The sequence below is a fragment of the Aethalodelphis obliquidens genome, unplaced genomic scaffold, assembly GCF_003676395.1.
Source record: "Aethalodelphis obliquidens isolate GAN/ISIS:26980383/991018 unplaced genomic scaffold, ASM367639v1 scaffold24, whole genome shotgun sequence".
NCBI lineage: Eukaryota > Metazoa > Chordata > Mammalia > Artiodactyla > Delphinidae > Aethalodelphis > Aethalodelphis obliquidens.
The window spans coordinates 9,794,024-9,806,290 of NW_020837968.1; the positions used below are offsets into that span (position 1 = coordinate 9,794,024).

The 12,267-nt window shown below is 36.4% G+C and overlaps 1 protein-coding gene across 3 annotated transcripts in view; it reads left to right on the forward strand.

Annotated features, from left to right (window-relative positions):
- KCTD3 (potassium channel tetramerization domain containing 3) overlaps positions 1 to 12,267 on the forward strand; it is a 70,225-nt gene that overhangs the window by 40,054 nt on the left and 17,904 nt on the right. For all 3 annotated transcript variants that reach the window (XM_027122183.1, XM_027122182.1, XM_027122184.1), the window contains exons 11-14: positions 5,188 to 5,275; positions 5,412 to 5,528; positions 7,419 to 7,589; positions 11,506 to 11,661. In XM_027122183.1, the coding sequence (XP_026977984.1) occupies positions 5,188 to 5,275; positions 5,412 to 5,528; positions 7,419 to 7,589; positions 11,506 to 11,661 (532 nt within the window). The remainder of the gene's footprint in view (positions 1 to 5,187; positions 5,276 to 5,411; positions 5,529 to 7,418; positions 7,590 to 11,505; positions 11,662 to 12,267) is intronic.

A 12,267-nucleotide genomic window follows, 5' to 3' on the forward strand; every position in this document is an offset into this window, starting at 1 on the left:
AAAAACTATACTAGCATCCTCAAAGTGGATACTTCACCTTAAGCGTTTAGTCCTGTATGTATAACCTGTTGCTTCTTGTTTGGTATATGCATGAGTTGAAAACCATAGCTGACAAAGTAGGTTTGTTATTACATTTCAGGAAGACCTGGGGTAAGTTGAGCATTCATGCAGCAAACAAGCCTTATAACTTTTAGCCCAGATAGATGATTTATTTTTTTGGTGGTGCAGTGCAGAGCTAGGATGTAATGAAATCTCAGTGTCTGATCTGCAAACCTCAACGGACAGTTCTGACCTGAGGCTGGCTGCTGTGGCACTGGATGAGCGGGTTCTGATCTGGCCTTTAGCAACAGTTCTGCCCATGAGTGACACAGAAGGTACACAGGACAACTAGTGTAGTTTGTGACTCGCTGTACAGTCAAGATTGATTTGAGGTATTTGAGTCAGACAAACGAGCCTGAGAGCGAGAGAGCAAGCGTTTTTGAGCCTAAAAGCTGTTGTGATATTTTGGTGTAGCAGTTTCTTATTAGGACAGCTTCAATAAAATGTTAATGAAAATTTTATAAGAGTATTGTATCTGATTTGGGTAAGAAAAAAGAAAATTATTTTTAGAAGGAAAGTTTCAGTGTTTTCTTCTTTTTTCTGTTTAATTCCTCTTCATTAGACTTCAGAAGATTAGTAATAAGGAATTAGTGTTTCAAATACATGGCCCAGGCTGAGTTACGTGGCAGAATAGTAACTTTAGGCATTATTTCCCAAGTTGTGCAAGTTTAAATTTAGGTGTATATTGGAAACATAGATTATACATGTTTCATTCTCATATCAAAGCAGAGAGACAGTGTTGGAAGTTAGTCCTGGAAGGTCTTTGTGTATTGTGATTGCTAAAGGATCAGAGAGCTCTGTCTGTGTTCATTCTGAAAGACGAGAGAGCTTCAGCCAGAGTCACCATCTGAGTCACAGCCTGGCCTCTAAATGAACAGTGGAGGACGAGCTTGAGGAGGAAATACTGGCTGTGGGAACAAGGAGTCAAAGTGAATTTCTGTGCTCTTATGGGCTGTGCCGGACAAGAACTAGGGAGGCTTATTTGATGTAGCTTTTCTTCTTTTGTGCTCTGATGCACTTGTAGCACTGATGTCACAAGTAGGGTTTGGTGGGATTTACTTTTTTGTTTTTTGTTTTTGTAATAGGTTTATGAACCCCTGCAAGTTAGGAACAAGAATAAGGTGGGCATTGGAATCTTAGGCCCAGAATTCATTGGAATCTTAGGCCCAGAATTCTTAGGCCCAGAATTGGAGAGGACTGACATTTGGGTGTCTTATTATGTCCTTAACACTATCCCAAGTACGTTGTATTTCTTACTTGGGATTTACAGTAATGTAGCTGAATTAGATCAATTATTGGTAAGAAGACTTGACATTTTGGTGTCTATTATTTACTGACCACTACCCTGAGTACGTTATATTTGCTTACTTAGGATTTACAGTAACATAGCTAAATCAGCTGACATATAGAAATATTGGGTAAAAATATTAAAACAGCATATATTGTATCTATATCAAGTATTGAATTACATTTATTTGTTTGTTTGTTTATACATATTTGCATGTCACGTATCAGAGTAAAGGCTCTGGGGTCTGGGGTTCTACCAGGAATAGGAGGCATGGCTTCATGGGACAGTGTAAACCAGCCTCCTGCAAAAAGCTGATGCTTTAAAGGTCTGCCTCAGTCCCTGAGAAGAAGAATGGGAAAATTTTGCTCAACAATTTTGGAACAAGAAAACTTGACCTGTGTTTAGTGTCTTGGACTGGGGAGAGGTGGTGCAGGGGAAAACCATCAATGAGAAATTGAGACCAAAATAATCAAATTAGGAGTACAAATGTGCGAATTGAAAACACAAAGGTAAGTATGGGAACTCCAATTTGAGAAATTAATGTAAAAAGCTGGTCTAGGGCCATTTGCATTTCCAGATGTGGACATGAAACTGAACTTTCACAAGATATGGTGCACAGGACTCTGCAGAAGAAATATTTTCTGCTGAAAGTGAGCCCATAACCTCCCCAAATTTGTAAACTACACATGAAACATGAAAGCGAATGAGGGAAAGTCATCAAATGTTAGCAGAGTCATCAGATGTTAGCAGTTAGAGTACAGATGTACCCCAAAGCTGAAAATAATTGAACAATTAGACAACTAATGTAGAATAAATTTCTGAAGTTATTTAATGAGATAGAAGAAGGACTAGACTATAACGAAGGAATAGGACCAGTCAGAAAAGAAGCAAAATGAAAGAGTAGAAATTTAAAGGTCATTGAAAATTAAAAACAAAACTCTGACTTAATATGTTGAATAGAAGGACAATGAATTGACAGACACATTTGAAAAAAATCATTCACGCTGAAGCAGAAAGAGTGAGAGAGAAAATATGAAAAGAAAAGAGAAAATCACTTTCAGAAAGGAACAGTGGAGGTGGGGCAATTTAGAAAAGATAATTGCTAACAATTTTGGAGAGTTGAAGAAAGACATGACTCTACTGATTAAAGAAATACATCAAGGCCAAATAAAATGAGATTCACACTTACACACATGGTGATGTGTTGGGTTGGCAAAAAAGTTCATTAGGGTTTTTCCATAGGATCTTACGGGAAAACCTGGACGAACCTTTTGGCCAACCAATAATAGAAGATAAAAGTATCATAAAGGTGTCCACAGAGTAATGAGAGGTACACTGTAGTTAGACTTAAAACAGACTCTTCATCACCAGCAGTAGAATCCAGAAGACAATAGGCTATTCTCAAGTTAGTTGGGGAAATAACTTTCAACTTAGGATTTCATATCCAGCAAAACTATCATTCAAACATGAATGAGAGATGTTTTCAGATAATACAGACGAAGTTTGTCACTTATAACCTTCAGTGGAAGGACCTCTATAGAAATGCCCTTTGATAAGGTTATTTATACTTAGAAGAGGAAGTAGTGGAATACAATAAACATGACTAGCCAAAGAATTTGTAGATGTGTTGGTGACTCTAAATAAGTCTAAAAAGTAATGGGTGAGGGTTAAAACATACTGATGTTAAAAACAGTGATCTTCATGCAGGTAGAGATTGTGGTTAAAGGATTCTAGGGGCCTTGTGTTGCTTGGGAAGATAGAGTGATTTTCAAAATGTAAATCATTTAAAGTTTTACATAGGAGTTAATGATAATCACTGCATGCAACGTTAGGAGAGAAAACCCACTTCCACCTTAGGTTTGTGACCACCATGACTGAACCAAATATACTAATCAGTATGGTGTCTCAGGTTCCTGACATGAAGCTGTTGGGGTAAAGAAGAGGAGGCCATGAAAGGCTGGCTCCTTGCTTATGCTGGGAGAGAAGAACTTAATACCAACTCCTCTGTAACCTAACTTTACTTATCCTCTGCTTTCCCTGTTCTCCTTGTACTGAGGGGTAGACATGAGCAGAATAGCAGGACATGCTCAGGGGTTGCAGGAAAAGAGGTAGGAAGGCTCTAGTCCTGGAGCCCATCCTCCCAGAGAACTGAAAGGTCAGATATCTGTCTTGGACGTGCCTGGGAAAGCTCCAGGCCGCTGCTGCTCTTTCACTGAAAAATGGGTCCAGAGGGAGAGGAATCTCATGGCCTTACCTATCCCCAGCCTCTGACTGTGAAGATTCTGGGTAGAATTGAAGCTCTTCTTGGAGTGCTGGAGCTAAAACGATGCACTTGGTGTAAGAAAATTGGTCAGTGAAGCAGCCTTCCCTCCATTTTTCAGACATCTTTACTCATATCACTGAGAAGTTGTCGGTGTTTACCTGCTACGAAACGTGTTGGCTCTGATGAGACAGAAACCTGACCTGGGGTTGGGGGTGATCATTGAGTCTTTGCAGAGATATTTCTAGTGTAACTTATAACCATGCAGGACACCAGAAGGCACACACAGAAATTAGGGTCATGGACATGAACGGCTTCTAGGAATCATTATTTCCAAGTTTTAGCTGTTTTTAAATTTGTGTTTTTAGTTAGACTCTTGCTGTATTTGCTGTTCTGTCAGAAGTGTGCTTTTCCCTTTCTCTACCTAACTCCTAGTTAGTTTTTTAGTTTTCAAGCTTTACTTTCTTTTTGAACTTTTCCTTGATCTTTGTGCTTCTCCCTGGACTGGGGTTGAGATGGGAATCCTTTCTCCCTCTTCTATGATTGTATTGCACACCCTGTTTATACATTAAATAATGTATAATGTATACTGTGATAGGCATTAATGTGCCTATCACATTATAATTGTCTTTATTTTTCTTTCTTGCCCACAAGTTTCTAAGCTTCTACAGAGCAAAAGTGATATTTCACATCCCTTATCCATTCCAGTACTTGTTCGCCTGGATAATATCTGGTACATAAAAAGTGTTTCATTTAAATGTTGTGTGTAAACTTTCGCATGCATGTCTGGCCTGGCTGTACATAGGGATGATTCAGTTTGATCTCATCGCCAGTACAATAACACTTTTTGTTTGTTTTTCGTTTTGTTTTATAGTAAAAATCATGCCCTTTGCTTTTCTCTTGGCACACACATAGGCATTCATTAATTTGTAACTAGACTGATTTGCTTGGAAAACTGATTTTTTTAATTCTAGTACTTGAAAAAATAAAAGCATTTGAGAACTTGTTTGGCCATTTCCTAGGAAATAGAGGTGAAGTATTTAGTGGGGAATATGAAAGTAGAGAAGACTACCTTTTCAAAGAAATGGTAATGAACTACCAAGGGAGCGAGTGCTATCTAGAAATCGGTTGATCTGTTTTCTAGTTCTGATTCTGGGCAGGTCATTTCATCTCTTCTATGAGAGAGACAAGGGAGAAAGGGGCCTGGTCAGACTTGGTTTTCCAGTCCTAAAGTGTGCTGTGACCTCACAGTCATGTGCAGAAAAAGGAAATGAGTAAATTCTGAAAGGAAAGTGCTACTGTTGGAAATAAATTTTTTAGAAAAGCTTTAAAAGGTCAGAGTTCCCCTTGGAGGGGTGTGTGTGTGTGTGTGTGTGTGTGTGTGTGTGTGTGTGTGTGTAAAGAAAGTATTTTCTAAGCCCTACTTAAATCGGATATTAGTATCCTTTTTATTAAAAGACTCAAAAATTTTGAGAAAATTGAGCAGAAAATATAGATTGTAATTAATAACTGACATCTAACAATATTCTCACTACATCAGGTTCAAGACGTTGTTCCTATAACTAGTTATGACACTGCTGGGTCGTTCCTTCTCCTGGGATGTAACAATGGATCAATATATTATATAGGTAAGTGGTCAGACACTTAGTATGGTCCTATTTAGTATGATTTTTAAAATGAGAACAAGAAAATATTACCTTTTTTAGTTTTAAATAAATTCACTATTTATTTTAATGCTATTTAATTTTTTTTTTTATTTTTTAGATATGCAGAAGTTCCCTTTGCGAATGAAGGATAACGATCTTCTTGTAACTGAACTTTATCATGATCCTTCAAATGATGCTATTACTGCTCTGAGTGTTTACCTCACACCCAAAACAAGTTAGTGCATAGAAAAATTATTATAAATTGTTGAAGTTCTTTTGATAATGTATGTTTATTCGTTGGTTTATTGTAACACTAATCTGGCCCTTTGTTCTGGTGAACTGCAGTGCTGAGGATTTCATCTCTTAGAGTCTAAAGTTTATGTTTGGTTTTATACTGAAGTCAGACATGACCAGTAAACATAATCTGAGGTGGGAAGTTAGAACTTTCCCTCTTGTGAATTGTATTGTTAAGCCCTACTATTATAATAATAACTAAAATTATTTGTTAAACTTATCTGCACATTTACCTTCCTATGACAGCTGATTTCATTTTGGAATTAAGAGCTTTATTTTTTTTTCACAACAATAACAACAACGAAAGCTTTTAGACTTTTAATCTCTATTGAAAATTTCTCTGGGAAATTTTAAATTTAAGTTTTGGAAAACCTCAGTATCCATAACTTATTGCTTTTTCAAAGGCCATTGCAATGAAATTAACAAACTAGCTCTGTAAATTATTAAGAATTTTTATATTCTAGAGTGAAAGATAAACATAAATGGGAAATTCAAAATTTATCTGTAATGAAAGGAATTCTAGGAAATACTTACATGTGGCTAGTAATATTAATAGTTTGAATACGTTACTTGTGTAATCATTTCATTGAATGCATTGTAATAAATCATTATCTTCGGTATGAAAGAAAGAAAGATTCTGGTGTGCACAGATGATTTTGATTGAAATTGTAGGATTTAAACTATGTTGCTCCAGAAGAGAGGTCAGCAAACCATGCTCTTTTTATTAATAGTTTTATGTATTGTCTTCAGCTGCTTTTCTGCAACTGTGACAGAGTCGAGTGGCTGTACAGAGACAGTGTGGCATGCAAAGTTTAAACTATTTGCTTTTTATAGAAAGTTTGCTGACCCCTGCTCTAGAATGAGGTATGCTCCCCTCCCCGCCCCCAGTCTAATTAAAAAGGGAGAATAAAACTTCTTTTGTGGTGGCAGTGTCTTCTTTTAAGACACAAGAATGGAGTTGCCTTTTAAGTTTTGAGAAGTGTTTTCCGTAGCATGCCCTTTTCCTTCGATTCCAGTATTTTCACGTGAATCAGAAAGAACAGCTATCAAAGCTGAGAGGTTCTCTGACGCTTTTAAGGAATGTAGGTCACTGAACTCCATTCTGTCTTAAATATATGATGGAATCTGGGCACTTGTTTGAAAAAAAAGCCACAGATGAACCTGACGTCATGAGCTAGTTGTATATAATTAGAAGAGAACAACATAGGTCAATGTGATGTAAGCAATGTAATGGATATATTTTCCCATAGTTATAACAGTTTTGAAACTGTTGAATAGTACATGGATTACTTGATTATTCAAAGAGAAGATTCAGTATTGTGGCAGAAGTAAAACAGATGGTCATTCGAGGCTAGAAATAATATGGAGTATTGCTTTAGGAATACTATGTTGTGTCAGTGGTGTTCTTAGCATGTCAGATTTATTCCTTAAACATTTAATGAGTACCTACTATGTCTCAGGCACTCTGTAAGGTGATATAGATTAAAAAATGATTATGATTCAGTCTCTTATCAATAAAGAGTAGAGGTAGATAGACATGGAAATAGAGAATTGGGGTGTTACAGTTGCTCTGATAGAACCTAATACATAGTACAAGGGAGAGAGTGAACACTTCTATATTGGAGTGAGTGTTAGGAAAAGATTTGTAAAGGAAAGAATGAATTTAAGATGGTCAGAGAAGTCTTAAGATTTCTTTGCTGAGCTGGATTTGGGGCTGATAACAAGTGCTGAATCCAGCTCTGCCTCTTCTATCACAGGGAACACTTTGCAAGGGCAGCTTTCTTTTTATTGTCTTCTATTATATCACCTTTCAATTTTTGATTTTGGTTAGGTGTCAGTGGTAACTGGATTGAGATTGCCTATGGTACGAGCTCTGGAGCAGTACGAGTAATTGTGCAGCACCCAGAGACGGTTGGGTCAGGCCCTCAGCTTTTTCAGACCTTCACAGTTCACCGAAGTCCCGTCACAAAAATCATGCTCTCAGAGAAGCATCTTGTATCAGGTAAAGTGATTTTATTAGTACTGGTAAGGAGGTCTACCTCATGTCATGTAAAACCTTGCCTTGGGTGTTATTTTTTAGACTCCTACAAATTAAAAGAATATAAAAGCAGTGTTTTACGTAAGAAAAACACACCAGAAAAAGTGGTAGAAAAGTTTAGTAACTAAAGAAATACTATGATTGTCTTCTAATGTTTCTTTGATATTGTCTGGTTGTAGTATACATAAATTTAGAAGGCATCATATCTTTTATTTACTCTCTATTTTAATATTTGGTTCTTATGGCATATTTTACTTCAGAATATTTATCATAATCCTGTTGAAGAATGTTTTATTAGAGAAATTTTTCAGGTATGAATATAATATAAATTTGGTTGTGTTGTCTTAAGGTTTAATGCTAAAGTGAGTAGAATGTTAGTAGTCTAACATCAACTACTGTTAAAAATTAGTAAAATGTGTAAAGAGATGTGAAGAAAATAACATTTGTGGGTTTGTTGTTCTTCATAGTCATATATGTTTCTAACATTTAGATACTAATTTGATACTTAAAAAATTAGTTACAGATTTTCAAGCAAAATTAGCCTGACGCAAAATAAAATGATCACAAAGTAAAATTCCATCATGAGATTCAATGTCTATGATAGATGATTTCTGAAAGCGTTGATGAAAACTGAATTGAGTCAGGTTTATCAGTAGTTTGCTTTTTTAAAACAATCTTGCATTAAATCTTTTGTAGATCAGCTCCTGCCTAACTTAAATTTTTATAAACATCCTTTTCATGCATCAGCTTTGTTATATATGAAGACTACCTAATATAAAAAGATGCTGCATCTTTCACTAATTAAACACCAAATGGAGCTGAAATACCTTGTCCATATATGAATGGATGGATGGATGGATGAATATGCTTTTATTGAATGTCTCATTGTTTTGGATGTAATTATGCCTTTCTGAAACGGTCTCTTTTTTAATCTTTCATAGAGCAGTACTCATCTAATATCTGCCTCGCTGAGGAGTTTTTCTCACTCTGTATGGCTGGTTCCTCCTCTTTTGCCCAGTTACTAAGTGTTGGATTGCCTCAGATCTCTTTCTAGATTTTCCATTCTTTGTCTGTACTTTCCCTGGTGATTTGAATATTATTATCCACATGCCAGTGACTCCCAGACTTGCCCTTCACCTGTGACCATCCACAGAGTTCCAAATTGTATATCCAGTGCTTGTGCTTAGTATTTGGTTGTATGTTTAATAGGCATCTCTAAATTAACCTAGATAAAATAGTACTTTTGATTTCTGTCTCAAAAGCCATCTTAGTATACAATATCACTACTCATTTACCCAAGCTGAAAATCTAGGAATCACACTTGATTCTTCCCTTTTTCTCACTGCACCCGCCTCCCCCTGCCCTCCACATAATGTGTAATACATCAGTAGGTCCCGTTTCTCTGCTTCAACATACATCACAAGTCTGATTACTTCACTTTGTGTCCATTGCTGCCAGCCCCTTAGCTCAAATCAGCATTTCTCCCCTAGGTTACTCCATTCTTTCCCTGTTTCTGTCTTGGCTCTCTATGGTACATGTTCCACACAGCAGCCAGAAATATCTTTAGAAATGCAAAGCAGGACTTCCCTGGTGGCGCAGTGGTTAAGAATCCGCCTGCCAATGCAGGGGGCACGGATTCGAGCCCTGGTCCAGAAAAATCCCACATGCCGTGGAGCAACTAAGCCCGTGTGTGCCACAGCTACTGAGCCTGTGCTCTAGAACCCGCGAGCCACAACTACTGAGCCTGTGTACCTAGAGCCCGTGCTCTGCGACAAGAGAAGCCACCGCAATGAGAAGCCCATGCACCGCAACGAAGAGTAGCCCCTGCTCACTGCAACTAGAGAAAGTCCACACAGAGCAACGAAGACCCAATACAGCCAAAAATAAATAAATAAATAAATAAAATTTATTTTAAAAAAAAGAAAAAGAAATGCAAGGCAGATCTGATTTCCGATGGCTTCTTTCTGTTTATAGAATGAACAGATTAATACGGCTCTTCCTGTTCCGGATCCTGCTCACCTGCTCACCACGCCTCCCATGTCACTTTTCTTACTGCTCATGATACCTAACTCATTGGCTTTTCTATTTCTTAAAATTGCCTTAGAAACTTTGCACTTGTTCTTTTCATTTGACATCTTCTTTCTTAGACGGTTGTTTCGCTGTCTCTCCTTGACATTCAGGTCCCATTTCAAATACCTCCTCAGTGAGGCCTCCTTGGCCACCCTGTCTGAACTAGCCAGCCCTCTGTCTAACAGGCACTTTCTGCTATCAGTATCTGATTTGTTTTCTTCACAGACTCATCACTTTGTTTCTTATTTATCATCTCTTTCCCTCTTCTAGAATATAGTAAGTTTCTACAGCAGCAGAAGCTTTTGTTCTCCACCCTATTCTCAGCACTTAGCATAGTCCTTACGAATAAATGTTGTATAAAATGAGGTAATTTGGTCCCGTGAGAAAATAGACTATTTCTTTGCAAGATTGTTTTGATGTTTAAATGACAATGCCATACTCAGTAGCAGTTGATATTATTTTGATGGTAATGATGGTATTGTTGGATGTGATGTCAAAGAGCTACGTAGTTAAATTTGCATTTTAACAACAAGTATTTCATGTAGGTTTGAAATGTTAGATAATGATTAATACTAACAAAATTGCATAATTGCATTATTTTTTGAATTTTATTTTTTATACAGCAGGTTCTTATTATCTACTTTATACATATTAGTGTATATATGTCAATCCCATAGTTGCATTTTTGAGTCAGCTAGAAGTATTTGTTATTTTTCTGAATCCTAGTAAGCTTAATAATGAAATTAGGAAATTATTTCCCATGAAGCTGATTCAGTAGCCTAGAAGTAAATGTCTTCTTTTTCACCAGAAAACTGGCATCCTGAGAACTGAGAATTTTGTTGTATAAGTAACATATGTACACTTTTTATTCTTATTGCTGTCTGCCAAAATTAAATTTCTGAAGTTTTGTTTAAAATATGCAACTGTGACATTTTATCCAGTAGGAAATGTTGTGTGCATATAAGAAGTTTTGGATACTTTCCTAGTAGATACTGATGAGTTCATAATAAATGGCAAATTAATACATTTTTTATTAAGGCACGCCACAAAAGTACAGTTCTTACATTAATGATATCATTTTTTTGGTTTACAGTTTTTAGCAGAGTATCTATTCAGACAGAAAAAACAGCAGAAATAGATTACTTGTTAGGAGATATCTCAATATATACCCACTTAATATTACCGTGAAAAAATAAAGCTAATTGGAATATGTTTTTTAAATGCAAACTCTCATATAAAAATAATTCTCAGCTTTAGTATTGAAATCTTAATTTTTCTTGATGCAACTGTGAATGAGCAATAAATAACTGGTTCCTATAAGCTTTTTGACAAATGTTATTTGTGCCAGTAAATTCTCAGTAGCTCCTGATCTTGGTTGTTTAATATTGGAGTAACATAAGCAGAAACAATTTATATGGTTGGAAAAAATAAACTAGGCAACTTGTTTACAATGGAGTTTAGCCACAGAACAGAAAAATATTCAGCATCTTCTCTCTTACATACACATTTTTTTTAACCTTCTCTAAATTCATACCCTACAGGCTACTTTTATAAGGATCCATAGATTTTACTTATATACCTTATATTTGCAGCAAGGTAAACCATATTCAGTTATCTCATTTTTGTTGGCTAGGTACAAATTAAGTGTAATTTTAAGATAAGTAAGCTGTTTGCCACTCAAAATGTGCTACGATCTGTTTTTTGTAAATTATAGTGAAAAAAGTTAAAATATGTTTATAAAGGTGATTTTGTTGGTGCTCTCATAATCTGTATTTATTAACAACTGTTGTGTGCTCTCTTTCTCTCCTAGTCTGTGCAGATAATAATCATGTCCGGACATGGACGGTAACACGATTCAGAGGAATGATCTCTACTCAGCCAGGTTCTACTCCTCTAGCATCGTTCAAGATACTGTCCCTGGAGGAGACAGAAAGCCATGGAAGCTATTCCTCTGGAAACGACATAGGTGAGCTAGATCTTTTGGGGGGACATTTTCAAGTACTGTGTAGGCAATGCTGAAGAAGTATATTATCTGTAGTAGAAACCTAAAAAGGAGTTTTAAATATAAGTTTTTCATTTTCACTTTGAAACTCATTTAAAACAGAAGTTTAATCTTTTTCTGATTAAGTTCTATAAAGTCACAAAATATACATTTTTTTTGACTTTATGAAGGTACAAAAATGATACACATTTAATAGAAACAGTACTTTGAATTTTGAACTTTTCCCGGGCTAGGGATATGTGGTACCATATTCTCTCGTGGTGACAGGCGGCAGCAGCAGGCCAAAGTTCCCAGGCAGCCACGTGACCACAAAGGTAAACAAGTGATGTGCTTAGAATCAGTCTGTACCCACATAGCCATTCTCTTTTTCAGTATTCAGTACATTACATGAGATATTCAATACTTTACTATAAAATGGACTCCGTATTAGATGATTTTGCCCAACTGTAGGCTAATGTGAGTGTTCTGAGCACACTTAAGGTAGGCTAGGGTAAGCTATGATGTTTGGTAGCTTAGGTGTACTAAATGCATTTTTTTTTTTTTTTTTTTTTTTTTGTTCGGGGGGCCTCT